Source organism: Erythrolamprus reginae, chromosome 1, assembly GCF_031021105.1.
Source record: "Erythrolamprus reginae isolate rEryReg1 chromosome 1, rEryReg1.hap1, whole genome shotgun sequence".
Lineage (NCBI taxonomy): Eukaryota > Metazoa > Chordata > Lepidosauria > Squamata > Dipsadidae > Erythrolamprus > Erythrolamprus reginae.
The window spans coordinates 165,045,685-165,072,211 of NC_091950.1; the positions used below are offsets into that span (position 1 = coordinate 165,045,685).

Genomic DNA, 26,527 nt, shown 5'->3' on the forward strand with positions numbered 1-26,527 from the left:
AATCAAAAGTTTCACAAATCTATTTATTACACAGAGTCTATGTTCAGTTCTGACTCTTCCAGGGTGCTGCTGCCAATTCCTATTTTCTTCTGCTTACATTCATAGTTGTTCGGTTATATTTTTCAAAACAATTTGTCTTAGATTTTGAATTCTGAATCTTCCCAATTATTTTATTGAGTACATATTCTACAATTTAGTAGTGTCTAGGTAAAGAATCCAGATTCATTTAGACAAAAGCAACATAAAGCCTATACATTTTCTAATAACGCAAACTGAGTTGTAGGACTAGCTTTAAAGCAAATTCTTTTTTTTCTTTTTTTTTTGCAAGTATGGTGTAAAAATCCACAAATTAAAGAAAACCTTGCAGTGGAACAGCCAACATTTGAATAAATTATTTTCTTTCACAGATAAGGCACCTTTGCTCTAAAACAAGGAATACCCCAGCAAGGGTAAATAGGCTAAAAACTCTGAACTTATTATTTCTTTCCCTTAAATCCATCCATGAACATCCATCAAGGGGATCTGCAAATGCATCCTTTATTTTATAGTAATTTCTCTTAAATTTAGTAATATTTCAGTAATTGAAATTGGGTTGGAAATTAGAAGCTATTCTCAACTACCATTCTGGAAAGATGGTTTAATCCTGGAACTAAAAAGTTGATTAAGAAAATGGAAGTTAAGCATACTTATTCATCACATTAGTTTGTTTTAACAGATAAATAAGACAATGTGTCTGAAGCATGTTGAATATTTTAAAACTATGCAATCGGTAAGTATTTTTGTCAGCCCTGGGAGCTTGGCATTTTTATCTTGCCAGCAATAAGAAAGTCAATGATAAATATTTTAATATATTTCTTCAATAAAATTAATCTTAACCTTAATGAAATAAATACTCACATTTATAGGTGAATGCAAAATACCTGGACAGCAAAACTCGGAACAAACTTTGTGTTCTCTAGAAGCTCAATTTCCAGGAACATTTAATGCTTGTTCTCTGTGCCATTACATTTTAATTCAACTGCAGCTCCTTTCCTGAATTCCTTATATACTCTGTCATAAAAAGAGCCTCTCACACTGTACATAAAAATATTTTCTGTAGGAGAAAAGTTACCAAAAATAATGCCAAATTGTATGCATATTTTTTTAAAATATAAGTGGAATTTGATCTGCTTTTGGATATTGCCTGTTCTAATATGGCTGTATCATTTAGTCATGAAACGGAGGAAGAGGAATGGGCAACAGAGCATCAATACCAAAATATTTCAAGAATTCAGTACAAATGAAATAAAGCATTTGAACTTAACTGATGTCAGGAATCAAAAGAAATGATACCTTACATGTTACACAATACTTATTGGAATAGAGACACCAATGACCTTGAACCCCGTGGCTTGCCTTTTCCCCTCCTGTCTCTCTCATAACATGTTTTGCTACTGACGGAAGAGGCTGTCAAGCAAAACATTGGAAAATTGGTATCGTTTCTTAGCCGGTAAGTGGAGCACTGATACTAAATATTGTTATGATTTGGTTTCACAAGTTCTTTTTCTCTCTTCTCCTTCCTTCCAGGTTTGATTGTTGCAACACTGGCAATATGCTGGCTACCAAATCAAGTTCGAAGGATCATGATGGCTGCCCGGCCCAAGCAAGACTGGACAGTCTCTTATTTCAGGGCATATATCATTCTCCTCCCCATAGCAGATATCTTCTTTTACCTTAGCTCAGTGGTGAATCCACTCCTGTACAACATTTCTTCTCAACAGTTCCGGAAGGTCTTTCTTCAAGTTCTCCGATGCCGCCTCTCCATAGAACATGCCAACAAAGAGAAGTATTTGGCAACTAGTTTAAACTCTCTAGCCAGTGTCAACCATTCCAAACGACCATTGATCTTCATGTCATCCAGGCGAAAGTCTTCCACCAAAGCAGCACAGAAGGTTTCCTCGAATATTCTTCAGGATGAGGCTGAAATCGACTCCAGCTTGCCAAAACAGAGTCCTGAGTCACTGGAGCTCAATGTGAGAACAACTCCTCTGGAGACTAGCATAGATCCAAGTCCTGTTAACCAGAATGGCGTTTGTGAACGTGAGTAGTAAATACTCATAAAGAAATGTTACAGGATACACAATAGGGTGAAAAAAAGAAGCAATTTAAAAAAACAAAAGAAAGCCTTTACAGCCAACAACTTGTACCCTCCAAGTTCAAGTACAATAAACGACTTTCCTATAACATGAATGATAGATAGTGCTTTTGTATGGATGACTGTTGATTTTTTTTCTTTGTTTCATCTTGTTTTAAAGTGCACACTGGAAAAATCAGACAACAAAATCTATTCTGCAAGTAATGAAGCTGTTGAGAAAAAAGAACTGATTTAGTCTAATTTGGGAAAGCAAACAACACCACAATGGAAACCAGCTGTGCCTTTTGAGAGAAGTGACACAGGAAGAATGATGGCGAAAAAGGAAATCTTCCCTTAGAGTTTAGCAATGTGCGGATGATAGAAACGGCAAGCTAGAAAGCAGCATGGTTGTTAATACTCCCGCTCTAGGCATGGTGCCAGCGTTTCCTCGCTTCTTTGGCCTGGGCCCATTACAAAGTGGAGTGTTGCAACAGCTTATACAAACAGAGTTTATCTTCCCAGGAGTACAGAAAGTCTGGTATCCAGCAGAGGTCATGAGACAAGCTGCAGAGGAGGCACAGGACTTGCGATACAGGATCCCTGTGACACAGAAAAAAGAACTGATTTAGTCTAATATGAACAAATATGCTCTCCACTGTCTATTAGCAATTCCTACAATTAAAGGGAAGTTAAGCATTCACATGGTGGCTATGAATGCCAGTGCATTCCAGGACATTCAGCTCATTAGTACTTATTAAGTTTTAATAGGGAAAAATAAAGCTTAAATAAAAAAGGCATTACTCTTAAAAACATGCCAACCAACCCTGAAATGAGGGGAAAATGTATCGCAAGACATTTAAAATCTTTAAAGGTTTAATATTTGAATTTGACACAATTGTTAGAGTATTGTTTTATTCTCAAGGTTTGTTATACATTTTAGAAATTTTTCAATATTTTGGAAAAAAATTCTAAGCTATGAAAAGCTCATAGGGGGATGCAGCAGAATGTTCTACATTACATGGAAGAAAAGATTGGAAAAATCTCTTTCTTCTAACTAGGCTATTGCCATATAAAGCTGGTACACTGTTATTAAAGATATAAGCAAAAGTTTAGCTTCAAACGTTCTGATGGTTATAAAATGAACTTTCCTTTAATATATGCACTTATAGAAACATACACAAAGTGAACTGCTTTTATATTCTGCACCCAGCTGTCATAGGACTTCAAAATCTCTTCCTTCATATGAGAAATTCAGCTTTGGGCTGGGTATATAAATAATATGGCTATCAAACACTAACACTATATGCTTCAGTTTCTCAAACAATTTGCTTTGGGGATTTTTGGAAATAACCGTCATAGTTAATTTAAAACAATTCTTTCCTTTTAAGTAAAACTTGTGCTGATCTTGCTCTTTTTATTGGGGAGAAAATTAAACATGGATGAAACATAAAAAATTCATTTGTTATATTCAGGGAATTAAATATTTTCAAATATACATGTTCCAGCAAAAATGTAGAAAACATTAGCTTGTGTTGACACTCATTTGTCACCAATTTACTCTTGGTAATATGTAAGAATTTCATTATCTTCTATTTAATCCACAATTCACTGCTGATCGGCAAATAAGTACCATTTTAGAGCTAAACAAACCAAAAATATTTTACCTGACACGATAGTATGTTTGATTAAATATGTACTAGGAATACCAATAAAGGCACTTATATGCAAATACAATATTTGCAATATTAGGAATTTGCTATCTAAACCAGTTAATCTTTAATATATTGCTTGGCCGGTGCTTCACTCCCCGACCTGGATTTGCCGTAGGGCCAGGGAGACACAGCCCTTTGGCGTAGCCGCCATCTTGGGAGGCCGAGATCTCACAAGATTTCGAGAGATCTCGGCCATCTTCTGGAAACATCGGCCTAGCTGATGACGTCGTCGGGGGCAGAGCCTGTCAACCCTATAAAAGGGCTGTACAGGCTTCGGGGCCTCCTTTTCACAATATTTGCAATATTAGGAATTTGCTATCTAAACCAGTTAATCTTTAATATATTGCCTTCTCCAGCTGCATCCTTGAATAGGCCAATCGAATTTGGTTCAATTGATCCTGTTCTGGTAGAAAACATATAGACATGCCACCAAATTTTGCACATAAAAATGGTTCTTTGCCTCTAACTGAAGTTCTTTGAATGGTCATCTGTGAATTCATACATATGGGGTGTGTTCTTATTCAAGTCTACTGAAAATATTCTAGAGCTTTAAGGAATTTCTTGATGGGAATTCCTCCCCTCATACATAGTCTATTTGACTGACAAGGTTCCCACTGAATCCTTTCAATTACCGAGACTGATACAACCAATCTAGAGAAATACTGAGGTATTTCTGAGCCAGGTCCTTGTGGAATTAGGAGGGCAGTTTGTATAAATTCAGAGGTTCACTCAAGCTACAGATAAGCAAATCTTTTTTGGACTTCTAAGATAACTAAAGAAAAGGCTCTTCCTAAATGTTTCAGAGAACAAAGACCCAGGCAAAAACTTTGGATAAAAATCAAAATCTTATATAGATTTGGAGAGGGCATATTTGCTTAGGTGACTTTTGATAAAAGGCTGGCATCTGCAGGTGTCTAATTGGAAAAAATGTTGAAAAGAAAGGCTCAGCTGAGTCCATTGAGAAGGGCTGTAGTCTGCTGCAAAGAGAAAAGAGGGTACTCTTTGAACACTGAAGGAATGATGTAGTTTTACACTCAGTGTGGAAGGGTTGGGCAATGGAAGGCATTTACATTCCTAAATGGAATTCAGAGACAAGCCTTCAGAGAAATGGTAATGATATCTGAATGAAGTAGGTTTATTAACATTGTTTTTTTTTAAAAAAAAATCAGATTTCAATGTTATGCAAAAACTTTATTCCCCTGCCTGCTGAGCTAAAATAACTTATATTACAAATATATGCATCAGAAGGTATTTATTTATTTCTTATTTATTACTTTGGCTCCTAAATAAGAAATAAAACAAATTTCTTCTGACAATCACTAAGTGATTCAAAGTGGCATGCAAAGTGGCTTAAAAACATCGGCAAAATAATAAAACTAAAACGATGAAACTATCAAAATATACAGACAAATCTTTCATCTGCATAATATTCCACCCCAAAACACTCCAGCAAAAGGCCTGTCAGAAGAGACAGGATTTGCTGGTCTTCCAAAATGACAGCTGGGCCAGAAACATCCAGACCTCGTGTTTTATGCTGTATTACAAGGCAGATATTAATAGGGGGAAAAAATGACTCACAAGATGACATTTTATGTATGGGACCTAGCAGGCCAACCATACTTGAACTTGTAGGGTGAGCAGTAAGTAAGTGTGTTGCAATAGAGGTGGTCCTTAACTTATGACCATAATTGAGCCCAAAATTTCTGTTGCTAAGTGAAACATTAGTTAAGTGAATTTTGACCCATTGTATGACCTGCAGTTGTTAATTTAGTATCACTGCAGTTGTGAAGTTAGTAACAGAGTTGTTAAGTGAATCTGGCTTTCCCATTGATGTTGCTCATCAGAAGTTCCTAAAAGGGGATCACATGACCCCGGGACACTGCAACTGTCATAAATACATGCCAGTTGCCAAGCTCCTGAATTTTGATCACATGACCATGGGGATCCTACAATGGTGGGGAGTGTGAAAACAAGTAATAAATCACTTTTTTCAGTCCTGTTGTAACTTTGGTCATTAAATAAACTTGTAAGTCAAGGACTACCCACATAGGAAGGGATTTACTGCACCTGACATTCTACAGGTGAACCAGTGTAGAGCGAGAAAGACAAAGGTTTCACACAAGTATTGGGCAACCTAGTAGCCCTTCAAAAACAAAGCCATGGAAGATTAGACCTGGTGTGTGATGGTTGTTCCAAAGAGGAAAGTGAAAGATGTGGGGAGTGCAAAAAAGTGAGCCTCCCGGTAATCAGATGATGATGATTATTATTATTATTAATTGGATTTGTATGCCGCCCCTCTCCGCAGACTCCCCAAGTCATACAACAATGACTGAAATTGGTTGGTTAGCCACAGTGCTTGAATGAAAGGCAAGGAGAATATGTGAATGAGGACTGGAGAAAGCAATGGTGGTTAGCATTATAATGCTTTAGGAAATCTATGGAAATCTATGTTTTGCCCTTAAAAATGCATTTTGGATCTGAAGGGGTCTGGATTTTTTAAACTGGCAAATCTAGCTGGAGATACCAGTAGAATCAAAGCAGCAGGGTGAAAAATCTGCAATTATTGGGCCATGTGAAAAGACTTAGCTGCTCTTCCTTCCTTTTTTGCTCGGATTGGAAGGAACGAGTCCTTTACAAGGTTTTATACATACACTGAATTATTTTCTTGATGCTGAAGGTAAAATTGCAGATGCTTCTGGATTGATTTGTTATATAAATTTATACAGCCATCCATCTTGCAATCATGACTTTGGACAGCAAAGAGAAAATTATTGGCAGAGGGAGACATAAAATATTTTTGAGGTAGGACATATGAGGTACCTGGTAACTTTTAAAATTTTGGATAAAGACAAAGGGCTATAATAGTCTCAGAATTGACTGCTCTAAGAGTCCATCCCTCCACGAGTAGCTTATAGGTTAGAGAAGGGCTTGCATAAAATCTGTTTTCCTACCACTTGACAAAATTTACAAGAATCCACTGTGTGACCTTTCCTAAAGGATCAACAAACAATGTCCACAATTACCCACCTAAGAAAGTTTGCTTTTACAAGGCTGAACCTGCAGAATGCAGCCTTGGAAGCCTTATGCCTGATCCAAAGGGTACATGAATGGGAAGAATGTCAACAACCTAAGTTATAAAATAAATAAAAGTAATAAAATTAAGCAAAATAAAACAGCAAGAAGAAAAAGAAAGCCAGGAAGAACTCTCAGCAACTCAAGATAGGTATATAGTATATGTATATATGTACACCCACACCCCAAATAAAGCAACTGGCAAACCTAATACATGGAGACATTGCTGCGCCAGGATAATTTGTGATAACAGAATTGTTTTTCTGAGTGGGGTAGCTTTTTTCCTGATCTTTTCATACAGGTAGTCCTTGACTTACACCCACAATTGGACCCAACATTTTGATAGATAAGCAACACACTTCTTAAGTCAATTGTATCCCTTTTATCACCTTTTTTTGCCACTGCTATTAATCAAATCACTACAATTGTTACAGTAAGTGAATCATGCAGTCATTAAGTGAATCTGCTTTCATCCATTGACTTTGCTTCTCAAAAATCAGCTGAGGTTACAAAAGATTGTCACATGACCCCTAAGAAGTGCATCTGCCATAAATATATGCCAGTTGTCAAGGCCTGAATTTTTATCACGTGACCATGGTGATACTACAGCAGTCATGAGAAAACTGGTTGCAAGTCATCTTTTACAGTGTTGTGGTAACTTTGAATGGTCACTAAATGAATGACTGTAAGTCAAGGATTATTCCCCTTGTCTTATTTTTTAAAACTTTATACAGCTTGTGAAATATAATAAATGCATGCATTTATTTTAATGATATGCTAAAATATATTATAATTTTTTAAAGTATTTCATCTTCTATGCGACATTGACATATTCAGCTATTCAATTTGTGTAGATATGTTGTTGTTAAAAAAGTAAATTGTAATTTTAAAAAAAACAACAATACAATTATTTTTTTAAAGAAATAGTAAGAGTGTACACATTAGTGATTATAGTACTTTCAGAATTTTTTTTCTGCACTATTTGGTAACTAATTTATATTTGGGGGTGGGGAGAGAACCTGTGACTATATTTGCAGCATCTTGCTCTGCTGGTTCAAATTTCTGGATGAAATTGATGGAAGCTTCCAATTTCTGGTTATAAATATCACCTTTACGGATTGCTGTAATTTATACAGGCCCAGACTTCCCTAGAGGATAGATACAGCTTGCACAAGTGAGGAACTGTTAAAACTACCCAAAAAGACGAACGTCTCTGATCAGAAAGACAGTAAACATGACTTTGCTGCAGCTGCAGTGATAAAATAATTGCTCAGAGCTATAACCATCTGAGTTGGGAGGTGCCTTTACCAATCCCTCTCTTTATATTGTTTAAAAAGATTTTTATGGAGTGATATGCAGACAAAAACAATGTTTCCCATGCGCACACCCCCCCCCCCCCCAAAAAAAAAGGCTGGAATGAATTTTCTGTGCAAAAGGGAAAAGCACTATTTGTAGAAAGTGAAATTCAGGATCAACTCGCTTCTGAAATGGGTCATTTGGAAGGGGTGAAATTTCTATGACAGCCTAAGCACACTCCTTCTGGGAATCAATGTATTCAGTTTCTTCCTTCTTGTACCTTTACACTGTATCCCCTTCCCCTTCTTAAAAAGTCCTTTCTTTAGCTGACTAATGCTCTTTTTAAAGTATTTTTTAAAAAAATCTAGTTGTTTTAAAAATGCATTTATATTTCGTATTTTTGTGTAAGCTACAAGTGAAATAAAAAGAGTTTTACTTTATCTTTGACTCTTAAAAATGCTGGCTTTTCTATGAACATTTATATTTGTGTCACCTTTGGTGATTCCCTAGTTACTAACGGTCTTAGATGTCCTTCCTTAAATAAACTTAAGTGATTCAACACCTGAAGCTACTTTTTTTTGTATCAAAGAAGATTTGGAGGAAATATTTTATTCAAATAGACATCCTGCAAATTGTGGAACTCCATAAGGCTCTTGCTTGTGCTATATGGAAAGAAACAAAAGTAAGGAACTGTTTAGGTCAAAAGTATAACATTTGATTTAGGGCATGTCTGTAATGCTCTGGATTTTCCTGGAAGTCATGCCATGTGAGGGAAAATGGTAAAACTTTTTCACACTTGGTTAGTGTTTCACAATTGAATTTTGTATTTTCTAGGATGAACTAGGATGTGATGTAGCGATTAAGGCATTGGGAGAAACTGGGAATTGTGAATTCTAAGTCCTGCCTTAGGCATAAAACTGAGTGATCTTAGGCTAATCATTCACTCTCCACCTTAGACCAATATCTTGCCAAGAAAACTGCAGGGATTTTTCCAAGCAGTAACCAAGAGTCATGATGTTTAATATACATTTTGATTTTTTTTCTTTAACATGAAGGAAAAGAATCTGAGGGGAAAATATTGTAGATCATTAGCTCCTAGATTAATAAAGATGCCTTTCTCTATAAAGTTTTCCTCTTTCCCCTTATCAATAATTTTCTATTTGTCATTTTGAAGGCTGTTAAATATCCTACAGAGTGTGCAAAAGATCACTTAATGGGAAACCTCATTGAAAATACAAGTTTATATTTTTGGAACACATTTTGTTTTAATGATTTTGAAACCATTGTTTTATCAGGTAATCTAAAAGCATTTTAGATATCAAAGTAACTGCGCTAGAATATAAACAGAATATTATGTACCAAATGTATTTAGTATTTTATTCATGATTTCTGGTATTGTTTATCTAAACCTACAGATTTAATACAACAACTTGCTCATTTTTAGGGTTATTTTATTCATTGGAATAAGTTTAAATAGTTCTAAAGTTTCTGCGGCTACAGGAATGTGCAAACCAGACAGACAAATTTCATTTAAAGTAGATGTTCCTGTAGTAATTGGGCAGAAAATCCTACCAATTTTCAATGGTCAAAACTACTATGAATTGCTACAGTAGCCAGTGCTGAGGCTCCAGCACCAATAAATAATAGCTCTCTCTTGGGTGTATGATGCAGGCAGGCTACTGCATCATACACCAACAGCTGAGTAGTCCCCATTTCCAGCCCATGTAAAATTTGCAGAGTAGAGAAGAGGTCAAGGAAATGAGACATTATAGCCAGAGTTTTCTTTCTGCAAGAGAAGATACAACTGGCCCACCAACTGTGGCTTGGCAAAGGAACTCTCTAGTCACAGTCTCTACTTGCCTCACAGTAGCCATGAATCTAGAATTATACCCAAGTTGCAAGCCGGCTATACCATCCATCAGAGTGAGGAATTCAGTCTGTCTCATGCTCAATAATACATTTCTTACAGGTTATTGATAGTTTGAACCCTAACCTTGTTGTGAGCCGCCCCGAGTTTACGGAGAGGGACGGCATATAAATCCAATAAATCTAATCTAATCTAATCTAACCACTCTCTCATCTCACTATATGAAAAACTGGACACTGGACAATAGTTATCCATTATGGCTGTATCTACCGAAGGTCTCTACAAAAAAAGGATCATACCACTATCTTTTTAAAAACATCACAAATCATTCCACCCCCAAACTGGATGAAGTTTTTCTGATTCATTCAATCACACACCTACTGGTTTCCCACAGGCCCAACTGCAACAGCAAACCAACCCTCAATACAGTTATGATCTTATTACCTAGAGAAAGGGTGTCAAACTGGATTTCTTTCAAGGCTGGATCAGCAATGTAGTTCTCCTTCATGGTCGAGCAGGGAGGACGGACGTATGCCTCCTGCAGTACCCTGCCGGCCAAAATTGGGTGCAGGGGGTCCACACACTGAAAACGGGCCATAGGGCCCCTTTAAATCTGGCTGGCACAGAGCTGCAGGAGATCATGGAGAGTGAAAATGAGGCATGGGTGGGGTGAGGCGCACGTGGCTTGTTTTAGCCACCAGAGGCACCGCAGGCCAATTTTTTGATATTTCCAGATCAGTCCTATAGGCCGTATTTAAGCATCCCACAGGCTGGATCTGGCCTGTGAGCATTGTGTTGGACACCCATAACCTAGAGCTTTATCCACTTCATCAAATAATACACGCTAAAGTTGATCCCATAAAAAGTAGTGCTTGACTCCCAGACTGAAATCATTTGAAAGCTGTCTTGCCAAATGTTTAGCCTATCTCTTCCAAAGGTACACTGGATATTTGATGAAACTGTCTCCCATTTCTGGAAAACCGGTTTTGAAATCCAACAGTATGCATAAGGTGCTTGCAAGAATCAATGAGTTAGACCACAGGAATAGTCTACTCACCCCGCACAAGTCCAGACTAATCATAAACAAATCAGGATGGGCACATCACAATAATTTCCATATTCAGATCACATTTTTAGACCGGCATTAACCTGTGAAGGTGAGGTTCAAGTCTAATGTATGATCTCTTGGGTAGGTGGGACCAGAGATTATCTGAAGCAAAATCATTGTTATGACTGAATTCATGAACTCACAGGCCCTCAACACTGAAAGCTAGGAAAACTGCAAAATCAGACTGATAATGTAGTCCAGGAGAAAACCTTTACATAAATCTACAGTAGGTGGGAGTTCATAAGCAGAACCCCTAACTTGTTCCTGTAGCCTAACCTCATTTAAAGACATTCACAGACAATTACCAAATGTTCATCTTCAGTTTGCTGCAGAGGATTATTGTACTCATATTCCCTCCTTGTGGGCATCACAGCTAACACAGGACCAAAAAATTCCAAAAAGCAAATTTCCGTGACAATGGCATAACTTCCCTTTTCCACCCAGTTTCTGAAATTACCTGGGTCCATCCATTCATCCACAAACAAATAATAAACATAATTATTATGAATTGAGCTATGCTTACCAGAAGAAGCCTGAGATGATGACCACCAGCAATCCAGTCATCTGCACCATCAATTACTATTCTGAATTTACAATCTAGCATAAGATATTAACAGTCTTCAAAACAATTACACACAGTCCTTGTTATGACCACAATTGGACCCCAAATTTCCATTCCTAAGCAAGACAATTGTTAGATGAATTTTGCTTTATATTATAACCTTATGTGCATTAAAACAATTTTTAACCTAAATCTAGCAATACTGGATGAAAATCCACAAATGGTTACAAGAGATGACACAAACAAAGATAGAATTCTTACTGGAATTGTTCTTATTGGGAATAATAAAAAAGGAATATAGTAAAGCAAAAAAATTAAAATTAATATTACATATTATGACTACAGCTAGAATTACCTTTGCCCAATATTGGAAAAATACAGACAACCTCCCCCCCTCCCCCCAAAAGAGTAGGAATCAACAAAATATATAACTGTTCCGAAATGGAAGATGGAATTAAGGGGCCAAAAAGACCAAATATGGATGCAATGGTACAGATGGATTGACTTAAGAAATAAAAATAAAAAGATCACAAAAGATACATAAAAATTAGTAAAACAAATAATATAAATATGTAAATATGAATGGTTTAAATAGGGATTTTGTGATTGTATGAATTAATATGAATATTAGTGTAATTAATTTTGAAATTAATGAAATATCCAATGTAGCGATGCAGAATTTTATTTATTTATTTATTAGATTTGTGTGCTGCCCCTCTGGAGACTCGGAGCGGCTCACAACAAAAAAGCACAGTACAAATCCAATAGATAAAAAGCAATTTAAAACCCTTAATATAAAAACAGTCATACATCCCAGACAAAAACCATACATGAAGCGGGAACAGCCCGGGGGAATCAATTTCCCCATGCTTGATGGCATAGGTGGTTTTTAAGGAGTTTGCAAAAGGCGAGGAGGGTGGGGGCGGTCCTAATCTCTGGGGGGGAGTTGATTCCAGAGGGTCAGGGCCGCCACAGAGAAGGCTCTTCCCCTGGGTCCTGCCAGACGACATTGTTTCATCGATGGGACCTGGAGAAGGTCCACTCTGTGGGACCTAACCGGTCGCTGGGATTCATGCGGTAGAAGGCGGTCCCGTCTGAACGTCTGTTGATATTACAATTTTTGTTGTTGTTGTTTGTTTGTTCTTTATTTTTCATTGCTGTTTGCTTGTTCGTATGTTTTAAATATATTTGAAAACTAATAAAACTTTTTCAAAAAAGAAAACCAAAACAATTTTTAACCTGAAAATTATGCCATTGGAATTTGTATAGGCTATTTTAGGTAAACTGAATACATGTAGTATAATACTTATTCTTTCCCCCTGCTTTTACCTATTTATTTTTAATTCATTTATACTTCACATTTTTGAACCACCAATCTTCTCTCAGAGAGGGGCATTCACTGATAAAAGTCAGTTTTTGTTGTTGCCTGTTGGCCGCTGGCCCCCCCAGCTGCCAAATCAGAGTAGGAGGTGGCATGGAAGTTAGGGTAGGCATAAAGGCAATCTTAGAGCTCCAAGGAGGAAAAAGAGGAAATGGAGCTGGCAAAGAGAGAGAGAGAGACTGTCTGTCAGCCCTCAGTGGAAGAGTCAACAGCCCCCAAGTCTGGAGGTGGCTGATGAAGAAGAGGAGGAACAACTGGGTCCAGTGCCTGACATGCAGATGTGCAGAAGGTAGAAGAGAGGAGAGCAGTGGAAATCCATGGGACGATCCTTGGGAAGGAAGAGCCACCACTGCTTGGAAAATCCTATCCTAGCTCTGGAGATAAAAGATAGGGGGTGGAGATGAATAGATGTAGCAGACAGCTATTCATCTTCTGGCTGGCCAGATTTGTTAACTTTTTGCTGGTGCTGCTGATGCTCCTAATAAAGAAATCTTTGAGTTAACTTCAGAGGGTTTGTTGTGTTTGGGGAGCTGATTCAGAATAGTTTTCTTAGAAAATCTTATGTCAGTTGTGTTATAAAATGGTGATAAAATGTAAATAGATATACAGATTTAATTAAATCTCACAAAGTAGCTACAACTGAAATCTTATTTCACTTGTGAAATGTGGAAGTTGTTACTTTTAACAAAGCCCAACAATCCACACAGTATTTCACGATATATGCAAGTACAGCTGACAACATTCTGCTACATTGCATTGTTTGTTGTCAATAAATTTGTTAGGGCATGTAATAAATTCTTTCTATTACTTTGGTATAGTCCACAACAGAGTAGATATTTCAGGACTCTTGGACAAATATATATATTTGTCAATATGCCTGGTAGCTAAGAAGTAACATGTTTCATCAAATATATAAAGCCGATTCCTTTAAATATTGTTAAACAATTTCTTTCTCAACTAAAAGCTCCAATGGCACAGAGTTTCTCAAATATTATTTTTACCAAAATAAAACATAAATTACCACCAGAACAAATAAAAATAGAATAAAATTTATGTGTTTTACATGCATGGAAAATATAACTAATATATGAGCACTTTCTTAACACAGAAAAGCAAAATGCGTTGTTGTATAGCAGGTTCATATTCTGGTTATTTGTTGTCTGGTCATGGCTAAGTCTAACTATTAGTTATATTCATCAATGTGTATCAATAGATTGATTACTAATTACCAATTATCTTTTTCATAGCAATACACATGATTTATGACTTTTCTCTTCAATGTTATTGTTTGTTCATAAAGAAAAGATTGAATACCCTTGTGGGTAACTGATAAAGGCTTCTCAGCTCATTTCTGATAACAGCTTTATAAACGGGCCCATTTATCTTCCTTTTCCAACTTCCATAACTTTTCCTGTTCTCATAGAACTCTGAAAGCCCATTTATTTTAAAACACTTTGTTTGATAAATGTGTCTATCTGATGCATACATTACCTATTATTACCACCACCACATACTGTTTCCCTTTCTCTTTTAATCTATATTCTATTTTCAGGTGTGTCATCTCCCTGCAAAATCTGCAGAGATTAGATTACAGTAGTTCAGGTATATGAAAAGAATGCAAGGACCAGTGTTGTCCTCACATAGCAACCGTCCTGCAAGTTTTGACTGCCATTGTTTTTAATCAAAAGTAACGATTCTCCTAAGATGCTTTAAGTATGATTGTTGAATGTTTGGTTGACAAGTTTTTCTTTTAATTGTTTTTAAATTGTAGTATTAATTGGATTTACATTATTGTTCTGTTTTTATATATGTTGTGAGCCGCCCCGAGTCCTCGGAGAGGGGTGGCGTAAAAATCCAATTAAATAAATAAAATAAATAAATAAGATGGTGCCTTTGTTCCACTAAACTTCTTTTAATGAAAGTTTAAGATGGCGTTCTCATTTGGTTTACAGAGCTATTTATGAGAAGAAACTGTTCAATATCTACACAGTGAAGAGTCCTGCTTTGATCATCTTACCAATCCAAGTATTTTGATTCACTTGTTTATACAGAATACCTTGAATGGGTCAGAGCACTACATGTTGGGGGTGCACAGCGATAAAAATAAGCATACATAAGGTTTCGGTTGCCCTTGTGGCAAATTGTCCCACAAATTCCAAAATCTGACCCCTTTTTGTAGACCTATTCTTAGAAAAAAATGCTGCACACGGTTGATGACCTTGTTTATTCTTTCTATATCTTATTAAAGTGTTCTGTGAAATGTTTAATTGACCTAAACTATAGTGGGAAGTAAAGGTCAATATTTATAGATCCACTTTGTGACAATTAGATTTAGTTGGATTTCTTATTGCTTTTCCCCTTAGTTTCTGCACTTAATTTTGCTTACTATCTTTTTCTTCTGCACATTATATAGTCCCTGAAAAGTATATCAAATAGGCAAAAAGACCAGATCCTGACATAATAACAATTTATGTGTTACAAGATACCAAAGGAACCAAGTACCAATTCTCTTTTTAAAATGTTTGATGATTCTTAGTTTTATCAATTATATTTGCTCCATACCTGAGTTATGATTCTCTACAATCTTAGAGATTTGAAAAAAAGTTAATACTGTAACATTCTCTAATGAAATTCAAAGCATATTAATATTGGTGTGCAAAATAAGAAATATTTAAGCATTTCTAATAACTTATGCTAACCTACATACAAAAGGAGTAACTTGTCAAATATTTTGTTTTTACAGGAAATATTTTGACTTGATAAAACAGCTAAAGGATGGCAAGCCCTGGTGGCCAGAATGCTGGAATTATCCCTTCAGTAAGGACGGGTGTGGGAACATCCTATTGCCTCCAGTCCCCTGATATTGCTCAGTTGTCCATGAGGGAGGGAAGGGGGAAACAATGGCCACTGCTGCTAAAATGTAGCCAAAGCCCCTCTTGCCTGTCCTGCTGTGCCAGCTGGAGCTGCAGAGTTCCAGAAGCTGCGACAGACCAGAGTGTTCTCTGCCACGGCGCACAGCCAAACAACTGCTGAAGCAGCTGGAGCAGAAGCTCTTGCAATCATTGGCTTCTCTGGATGATGAGAGAGAGACACTAAAAGTTCCAACTGTAGAAACTTCTTTAAGTTCAGCATGGGAGTCTTGTTTGTCTGCTGAAGGACCGAGTCAAAACTGGATCTAAGCAGGACAGATCCTGGCAATTAAAAAAACAGACAGACTTGTTCCTCACTCTGAATTGATGAGGACAACACATCCTGAATGCTGGCTCCACCCAGGATGGAGAAACAGCATTTACTAGCAATTCAATTCAATTCAATTTATTGGATTTATATGCCGCCCCTCTCCGAAAACTCGGGGCGGCTAACAACAGTCATGAACAATATACATGAACAATATACAGTAAAAATCCAATACTAAAAACTAACTTAAAACCCCTTAATGTATAAAACCAGCATACGTACAAACATACCATACATACAGTTGTATCAGCCTAGGGGGAGAAGAAGTCTTAATTCCCCCATGCCTGGCGGCAGAGGTGGGTTTTGAGTAGCTTACGAAAGGCAAGGAGGGTAGGGGCAGTTCTAATCTCTGGGGGGAGTTGGTTCGAGGGCCGGGGCCGCCACAGAGAAGGCTCTTCTCCTGGGTCCCGCCAAGTGGCATTGTTTCGTTGACGGGACCCGGAGAAGACCCACTCTGTGGGACCTAACTGGCCGCTGGGATTCGTGCGGCAGAAGGCGGTCTCGGAGATATTCTGGTCCGATGCCATGAAGGGCTTTAAAGGTCATAACCAACACTTTGAATTGTGACCGGAAACTGATCGGCAACCAATGCAGACTGCGGAGTGTTGGTGTGACATGGGCATATTTAGGAAAGCCCATGATTGCTCTCGCAGCTGCATTCTGCACGATCTGAAGTTTCCGAACACTTTTCAAAGGTAGCCCCATGTAGAGAGCGTTACAGTAGTTGAACCTCGAGGTGATGAGGGCATGAGTGACTGTGAGCAGTGACTCCCGGTCCAAATAGGGTCGCAACTGATGCACCAGGTGAACCTGGGCGAACACCCCCCTCGCCACAGCTGAAAGATATTTCTCTAATGTGAGCTGTGGATCGAGGAGGACGCCCAAGTTGCGAACCCTCTCTGAGGGGGTCAATGTTTCTCCCCCCAGGGTAATGGACGGACAGATGGAATTGTCCTTGGGAGGCAAGACCCACAGCCACTCCGTCTTGTCTGGATTGAGTTTGAGTTTGTTGACACCCATCCAGGCCCCAACAGCCTCCAAGCAAATTATTGGTTCGTTAATGACTGCAGCACTGGGTTAATGACTGCTCCCACAAAGGTCTTAAATTGCAGTCTATCACGTGACTGACTCATTTTGACATGCGACAGTTATGACATACAAATTATGGCATTCGTTCCTTATCCTGCACTGCCTGGAATCTGGACATGGATGAAAAATTCCCAAGGAGAGGAAGGGGAAAGGGACACAGTGATGAAAGAGTTTCGTCATCTAGTATCAATGGAGTGAATAACTTCCTCTTATGAGGTGAAGAGGTTTAAGCATAAGCAACTAAGAATAAAAATGAGAATGATGAACGAGAAAAAACCTAAAATCAGTAGAAATGGCACTTTCCCAAAAAATCAATAGGAGATATTATTCCAAGAAATAAGCATCAAACATTCTCTAAATAACTGTTTTGGAGTCAAACAGGCTATACATTTAGATAATATCTGCAAGAAATACCATTTGCCTGTAAGCAATAACAGATAAGCCCACAAAATAAATGAAGTATCGTATTTCTCCAAAAAGAAAGAGGGCTCTTATTTTCTCTTGACCCCTCCCTCCCCCCTAAAATACAGCTAGACCTTCTTTTTTGGAGGGTTCTAATTACTCACTTACATTATGGTGGTGGAATGGACAGCCCCGCCCAGCAAGAACCCACTGCTGGCCCACTTCAGCCACTTGCCACCACTTGCACACATTGCCCTGGCCCATTTCACCTTCAGATGCCTGCTGGAAGATAACAGAGTTTTGGATCTGGAGCCCTGTTGGGGTGTGCAAGGTCTGGTAAGTAGAGCAGTTCCACCACCCCCATCCCTATCCTATCTTATTTCTTACCTGTGCTCCTTGCCCCACTCCTTGGGATGGGCGGGCTCTTAATTAGGGCTAAATTTTGTGGGTTGGACTTAATTTGATCGCATGTGCTCAAAAACATGATGGAACTTCATTTCAAGGTGGGTCGTCTTTTTTGAGAAACATGGTAATAGAAAATGAAAACAATAAAGTACTCTGGGATTAAAGAATTCAAACGATAGACACCTACCACACGACAACCAAAAGTAATAGTTCTAAATTTAAAAAAAATTAAACAAAAACCCCTCTGGGTAGTGGTCTTGGGATTACCTGGAGATAGCAATATAGAAGAGAAAGAACTGAAGGTAATCACAAAATACGAAAACCTGCAAACAGAACAACTATGGCAAAAGAAAGCAAAAGTAGCACCAGAAGTAATAGGCCCCTTGGGTGCAATAGTAAAACATCTGGAGCACCACTTGAACACCATTGGTATTGACAAAATCACCATCATTCAATTGCAAAAAGTAACTTTACTTGGAACAGCCTACATCCTTCAATGATATCATCAAATGACAACATTAGTCTATCTCAGGTACTTGAGAAAGACTCAATAGGTTGATAAAAATGCCAAATCCAGTCTGAACATCTGTGTGATCCACCATAATAATAAATGCCAAATCCAGTCTGAACATCTGTGTGATCCACCATAATAATAAAGCCAAAGATGATTTTGATCTGCCACCTTCTCCCATTTCTTGGTTGGCTGCTTAGCCCCACAACAGTTCTAATGTTACGCTATAAAATAAATCACATAACTGAGATGGAATTCACAAGAGATACTACAGCATATCACAGAACTTCAAAATACTTGTAGAGGGCAGGCATAAATTCATGGTAGACCTTCCCTATATTATTATAGCCTATGCAGATAGTAACATTCCAACATTATTTTAGGGGAATTGGGGATGAGACATTAATGCTGCCAGGTCTTTTTGACAATGTCATTAGCTGTAATAGAACTATAAAAATTCTGTCCTTTTGGTGCTTTGGGCTTCATGGTAGATGAGAGCATTCAAATTCTTGCCCAAGGATCCAAGCAGTAAAGTGGAAATGATCGCTACCGTTCAATCTACTTCTTCATAATAATATGCTTGGTCAGGAAAAGGGAGAGTAGTGTGTGTATCTCAGTAGGTCATTTGAAACTTTGATGGGAGTTTATTCATTTATATGTGAAACTTGAGCCACAGTTTATTCACCTATAAGCTCAGCATTGTGAACTATTCAGAAAGCGGCCTTTAGGCACCATATTCTATCACCATATATACCTTCAGAACAGATCCAAGAAATGGAAAATGCATAAAAAGCTATTGTCCGTAACCTGGTGAGAAATTAAAATCATTCAGCCAGAAACGGCAACTTTCTTCACAATAACTCATCATTTTGGGGGATGGGAAGTCTTTTATTTTGTTTTGTTTAATCATAAACTACTTTGAGTCAACTTCTAACTTAACCATTGTTTTTAAAAGTACTAAAAGTACTAAAAAAGCAATTTATTACAAACTCTCCATGGTTTCACCTTACCTAATGCACTTAATTTAGCTCATCTTCTGCATCCTTTATAGTATTACAGGCAACCATAAGATGGAAAGCAATTTATTAATAGCAGAACATGCCCTACAGCTTGTTCAGTTACATCTGAAAACACTTCCAGAATGGTAAGATACCCGGGGCTCTGAATTACAGCATATAGTGAAAATTAATAATATATACCATAGTTCTTTTATTCCCATTCAGTTCCTCAGCAGCCAAAAGAAGCTGAGTGCTTTAGACCAGTGTTTCCCAACCTTTTTTGAGCCATGGCACATTATTCATATTTTCAAAATCCTGGGGAACACTGAACGGGGGGGCGGGGGGGGGGCGGGGGGGGACGCGCGGGGGGGGGCGCTAAGGAAAAGTTTGGACAAAAAAAAATCTCTTCCTCCATTTCACTCTATTTCTCCCTCCCTCTTTCTCTCTTCCTTCCTTCCTTCCTTTCTCTCTCTCCATCCCTCTTTCTTTCTCTCTTTTTTGCTCTTTCTCTCTCCCTCCTTCCCTCCCTCTATGTCTTTCTCTCTCCCTTACTCTCTCTGCCTCTCTTGTTATCTCTTTCATTCTCTCTCTTTCTATCTCTCTTGCTATGTCTTTCTCTCTCTCTCTCTCTCTCTTTCTCTCTCTCTCTGTCTCTCTTTCTATCTCTTTCTCTCTCTTTCTCTGTCTCTCTTGCTATCTCTTTCTTTCTCTCTCTCTGTCTCTTTCTCTCTCTTTCTCTATCCCTTTCTCTCTCTTTCTCTGTCTCTCTGTCTCTCTTTCTATCTCTTTCTCTCTCTCTTGCTATCTCTTTCTTTTTCTCTCTCTTTCTTGCTATGTCTCTCTTTCTCTCTCTCTCTGTCTGCCTCCCTCTTTCCTTTCTATCTCTCCCTCCCTCTTTCCTTTCTATCCCTCCCTCTTTCCTCCCTCCCTCTTTCCTTTCTATCTCTTTTCTTTGTATCTCTCCCTCCCTCTTTCCTTTTTATCTTTCTCTCCGTCCCTCAGCGGCGGCAAAGAAGAAGGAAGGCACGCTGCAGAGGGCACCGAGGACAAGAGCGCTCACTCGCTCCCTCGCCCTCTGACTTCCCTCCCTCACTGCTGAAGGGACGAGCGTGAGGGTTTTTTTGCTTTTTTTTCCCTTCCCCCACCTCACGGGAAAGAGAGAGAGAGAAAGAGCAGCGAACTGCGGGATGCGGCAAAGGACTCCTTGCCAACCCAAAAAGGGGTGGGGGTGGCAAAGGCAAAGTCTGGGAGGCGGGGAAGGGAAGAGCGGGAGACCCCCAGACAGAACGGCTGAGGGGAAGGAAAGACAGAAGGAGGGAGGGATTGAGAAGCGAAGCCAGGGAGGGCTGAGAGAAAAGGGGAGCGGCGCGCGCGAGAGAGGGGGGGCGGGCATTACTGAAACGAACGGAGAAAGCCCTCTCTCGCAGCCCCCTGGCTGGGAGAGCTTTCGCTGCGAGAGAGGGCTTTCTCCGTTCGTTTCAGTAATGCCCGCCCCCCCTCTCGCGCGCGCGCCGCTCCCCTTTTCTCTCAGCCCTCCCTGGCTTCGCTTCCCAATCCCTCCCTCCTTCTGTCTTTCCTTCCCCTCAGCCGTTCTGTCTGGGGGTCTCCCGCTCTTCCCTTCCCCGCCCCGCCCCTCTCGCAGCCCCCTGGCTGGGAGCGCTTTTGTCCCGAGGAGCTGAAGCCGCAGCCGCCGCGAGAGAAGTCGCGCCCCAAGGCAGGGGGCGGCAGAGGAGTAGAGGGGGCAGATCGGGCGGGGAGCGTCACGGCACACCTGACCATGTCTCGCGGCACACCAGTGTGCCGCGGCACACCGGTTGGGAAACGCTGCTTTAGACAGGAGATAGAAAATGTCCATGACTTTTTGGATGGGAAGGAATTTGTTAAATATCCATTGAAAGATACTGCTTCCTTCCTGCACTGATTAACTTTTAAAATATTACAGAGAGGGGGCATAGCCAACATTGCTCGGTATGGTATGCGCTCTACATGGAACCTCAAATCCCAGCTGTTTGGAGACCTGGAACTGATTAGAACCTGGTCAGATCTACCCTGGAGGGGCAGAGAAGAGAGGCACCAATCAATGGTCTGGGAGGGGGCTTGAACCCCCACCCCCAGGAGACAGCACCAGCTGAGGAAGACAACTCTGTCACCATTAGCTGGGATGGTCACAATCAGACTGATTGAATGGAAAGATCATGGATTGCCTGGATGACAAGATCTAAACCTATGTGCTGGAGAGAGGGGAAGAAGTGCTGAAGCTGGTGAATGTTTGGCCGATTTAATGATTAAAAGAAGAAATTTAAAACTTAAAAGGAAACAAAAGAGGTTTCCAAATGGAGTGAGCAGCTATCAGATATACCATAGAGAGAGTTAAAAATACAAGACTAAAAGTGCAAATTTGAGGATGTTTTTATTACTGACTTCATAGAAGTTAAAATGACTGAAAAAAACCCAAAGAATCTGAAGAAAATATTTGATAAGTGCTAAGGGGATTTAAAATACAGAGACTTTTTTTTTTTAAAAAAAGAGTTGTTTTGCTATATTGGGAATTGACAACAATATTTGCTGGTTAATAGAAAATACAGTACTGCAACAGATTGTGGAAGCATGAGTTTGCTGACAGCTGGAGAATGACCTTGAGTAGAAGATATCTAGGAGTTTGAAAGAACTTAAAAGCAGTGTGTATCCTGCTATTGTGTTTGATGGTACAATGCCTTGGTGATAGAAGATAACAGTATTTTGAATTGGACTGGACTGAAACACATAGAGACTATATGGACTTGAGCTTCAAATAAAAAAATTGTGAACTTTGTGAAATGTAAACTTGACAATATGGAGATGTGCATTTACGAAGAAGTGACTGGGATGTTAAAATACATTTATGAAGATATAAAAAGTTATCTTTCAGAAATCAGAGGTGGAAAGAAAACAGAAATAAAGCTGGATTATAAAAAAACATTTAGAATTAACAAAGGTGGAAAGTGAAAATGAAAAAAATAAAAACCAAGAAGACTACAAAGATAGAAAGAGAACTGAAAATAAAAAACAGATTGATGATTACACTGGGATTTACAGGGATAAGAAAAATGAAAAGGGAATTGAAATTAAAAAACAGATTGGTGATTACACTGGGATTTACAGTGATAAGAAAAAAGCAAGACGGGAGTATTAGTATCAGAGGAAGCAATTTAAAAATGAGAGGGGTAATAGGGAGAAGAGACTAGAAGGAATTGAGACTAGACCTACACAAATAATATATTCAAAAGGAAAAAAGGAATTTGGAAAAAAAGAAGTTATAGTACAAAAATAAAAGAAAGAAAAAATTAAGACAAATTTACTTGTGTTAATATTAATTATGTATAAGTTTGTATAATTAATCAACATAATTATTTAGTTATAAGATTTTATAGGTTAATAATTCTATATTAGATTGGTACATGATGGACTGAATTAAGTTAAAATTTGAATTTATTGAATTAAATTTTGATGTTGAAAGGGAAAAAGGAATAAAGACAAGAAGGGAAATAAATTACCGTAGACTACCGTAGGTCAATTGCTGGAAGAATAATTTGAATGATTATTACCCTTCTTTATAAGATTTGTTTTATATAAGATTTGTATAACATACAAATTTGATTTAATATTGAAAAGGATTCAGCTGATTATATTGTTGGAATGATGCAAAATCTGTAACATTATTATTTTTAAAGATCTTTATATAAGATTATAGAAAAATTAAGGTGGTAGACCCAGGCAACAAAAGTAGGAGGAAGGAGGCAGAATTAAAATAATAATAGATATACCTAGAAGAGTGTGTGTGTGTGTGTGGTGTGTGTGTATATAAAGGGTTTAAGAATAGCCCTGATGATATAATGAAGTCAGGGTTTCTGAATAGCTTGTCTGTTAACTATAAAATGGATTAGAGATACTCAGGGAAGGATAAGAGAGAGGAAGAGGGAGAGAGAGAGGAGGGAAGTAGGAAAGAAGTAGAGAGGGAAGAAAGGGAGACAGAGGGAGGGGAGTAGTATGAAATATAGAAGGAAAGCAGATGGGAGATAAAAGTATAAAAGCAGCAAGTTAAGGATATATGTTTATGGCATTTTGGATATGTATGGATGATTATGGAAGTTTGGTTAAAAAAAAAAACTTTTACAATATTACTGATTATATACTCATAATTAATCTTAATTGTGATTTCTATAATCAATTAAGTTTAAACATGGTATAAAAAAGGACACTAATAAAAATTAGAATATATAGATTTTTCATTCAAGGAATAAAATGTATGCTGTTTTCCTTATGATCCAATGTTTCTTTCCTTCCATTGGAAGCTTCGGTATTCAACAAATGTAGCAGTATCACTGCATCTGCAGGGTGAAAAAGTATATATAGAAATTTATGCTTCTCAAGGGTAAAATAATGGTATGTTTCTTGATCAGTGATATATGTCTTCCTGGAAGCACTCAGGAGTAGTTAAGAGGGTATGAAATTTCACTCCTCAAATTAGGATAGCCATGAGAACAGAGGTTGTGGGACATGGAGAACATGGTACAATGGGACTGAAGATGCCCCGATTCAATTCTACCCTCCATTATGGAAGGTCAGGGTAAAAATTGGGGCCATTGTCAGGCCACCCTACTATACATAGTCCTTGCTTAACCATACTGATTGGGACCAAATCTGTCATTAAGCGATGTGGTCATAAGTTGAAAAAACACAGGATCACAACATTTAGAAATGGCACTTCCAATTGTTGTTAAGAAAGACTATATAGGTTAGTTAAACGAAGACCTCGCATGATTGACATACAGTTTCCTGCTGGCTTTGCTTTATAGAAGCTGCCAGGGAAGGTTGCAAATTTCAATCATGACATCATGGGATGTTATGATGTCATAATCCCAATTAGGTACAAAGCACCAGATCACACATGGTTGGACAGTTGTCCAGCAATGTTGTAGGATCAAATGGCTGTGGAATGAATGGTTGCTAAATGAGATCGCTTGTATGCAGGCCTTTGTTGTAAGGAAACACTGGAAAAGGAAATGCCACATATATGCCCTAGAAGCACACAGGAAAACAATCAAATTATTTCAAATGTCGCATTTTAACTGAGATGCTAATGCAAAGGAAAGAAAGAACCTCTGCAGAGTTATCCCAGAGAATCTGGGATTGAAATAACCGCACATTGGTTGGAGATTAGAAACAAAAAGGCAAAAGTTTTTTAATGTACCGTAGTTAGTTTCCTTTCATTATTAGAATGTGTTTCGTCATTATTGTTGAAAACAACAGCAAATTCCATTTAATTGTCATTGTTTGAAAAATTTTGGTAGAGCCAACAGTATGACTGTGGCAGTGATGGCAAACCTATGGCACAGGTACCACACGGAGCCATATTTTCTGGCACATGAGCCATTGCCCTAGTTCAGCTCCAATGTGCATGTGAGTGCTAGCCAGCTGGATTTTAGCTCCCACGGAGGCTCTGGGGGAATGGGGGAGGATGTTTTTACCCTACCCCTGCTCCATGTTAGCCTTTGGCGCCTAGGGAGGGTGAAACACAAGCCTACTGGGCCTACCAGAAGTTGGCAAACAGGCCATTTCCAGGTTCCAGAACGCCTCCGGGGGCACTGAATTATGGATGTAGGCACTCGCTTATGCACAGTAGTGCACGCACATGCTCTTTCGGCACCTGAGGAAAAAAAGGTTCGCCATCTCTGGACTGTGGCTTTATAGATGGCTTTCGAATGTACAGTCATACCTCGTCTTACAAACCTAATTGGTTCCAGGGGGAGGTTCGTAAGATGAAAGGTTCGTAAGACGAAACATTGTTTCCCATAGGAAACAATGTAAAGTCAATTAATCCGTGCAACCAAAAAAAAAACCCGCAAAAAAACCACTGCCGCACAGCTGTCACCTTTTAAAACAGCCTGGGGGCTTCTCAGCGACCTCCCGGACGCCGAACGCCAAACCCGAACTTCCGCGTTCGGCGTTCGGAGACAGCTGGGAAGCCGCGCGGCTATTTTAAAAGGTCACAGCCGGGCGGCGGGGCTTCCCAGCACCCCCCCAAACCCCGAACTCAGAAGTTCGGCAAAAGTTCGGGGTTTGGGGGGTGCTGGGAAGCCCCCCAGCCCGGCTGTGACCTTTTAAAACAGCCGCGCGGCTTCCCAGCTGTCTCCCGAAGCCGAACGCCAAACCCGAACTTCCACGTTCGGCGTTCAGAGACTGCTGGGAAGCCGCACGGCTGTTTTAAAAGGTGACAGCCGGGCTGGGGGGCTTCCCAGCAACCTCCTGAACCCCGAACCCGGAAGTTCGGCAAAAGTTCGGGGTTTGGGAGGCTGCTGGGAAGCCCCCCAGCCCGGCTGTCACCTTTTAAAACAGCCGCACGGCTTCTCACCTGTCTCCCGAAGCCGAACGCCAAACCCGAACTTCCGCGTTCGGCGTTCGGATACAGCTGGGAAGCCGCGCGGCTATTTTAAAAGGTCACAGCCGGGCGGCGGGGCTTCCCAGAACCCCCCCAAACCCCGAACTCGGAAGTTTGGCAAAAGTTCGGGGTTTGGGGGGGTGCTGGGAAGCCCCCCAGCCCGGCTGTGACCTTTTAAAACAGCCGCGCGGCTTCCCAGCTGTCTCCCAAAGCCGAACGCCAAACCCGAACTTCCACGTTCGGCGTTCAGAGACTGCTGGGAAGCCGCGCGGCTGTTTTAAAAGGTGACAGCCGGGCTGGGGGGCTTCCCAGCAGCCTACCAAACCGAACCCGGGGTTCAGAAAAATTTTGCCCCT

General features: G+C 39.3%; 2 protein-coding genes across 3 annotated transcripts in view; one reads left to right on the plus strand and one right to left on the minus strand.

Annotated features, from left to right (window-relative positions):
- The window catches only part of GPR39 (G protein-coupled receptor 39), a 228,785-nt gene extending 225,784 nt beyond the window's left edge, over positions 1–3,001 (plus strand). For both annotated transcript variants that reach the window (XM_070731142.1, XM_070731149.1), the window contains one exon: positions 1,567–3,001. In XM_070731142.1, the coding sequence (XP_070587243.1) occupies positions 1,567–2,087 (521 nt within the window). In that variant the 3' untranslated portion in view covers positions 2,088–3,001. The remainder of the gene's footprint in view (positions 1–1,566) is intronic.
- LYPD1 (LY6/PLAUR domain containing 1) overlaps positions 305–26,527 on the minus strand; it is a 45,275-nt gene continuing 19,052 nt past the window's right edge. Inside the window, exon 3 of the mRNA XM_070731163.1 lies at positions 305–2,713. Coding sequence (XP_070587264.1) covers positions 2,475–2,713 — 239 coding nt within the window. The 3' untranslated portion in view covers positions 305–2,474. The remainder of the gene's footprint in view (positions 2,714–26,527) is intronic.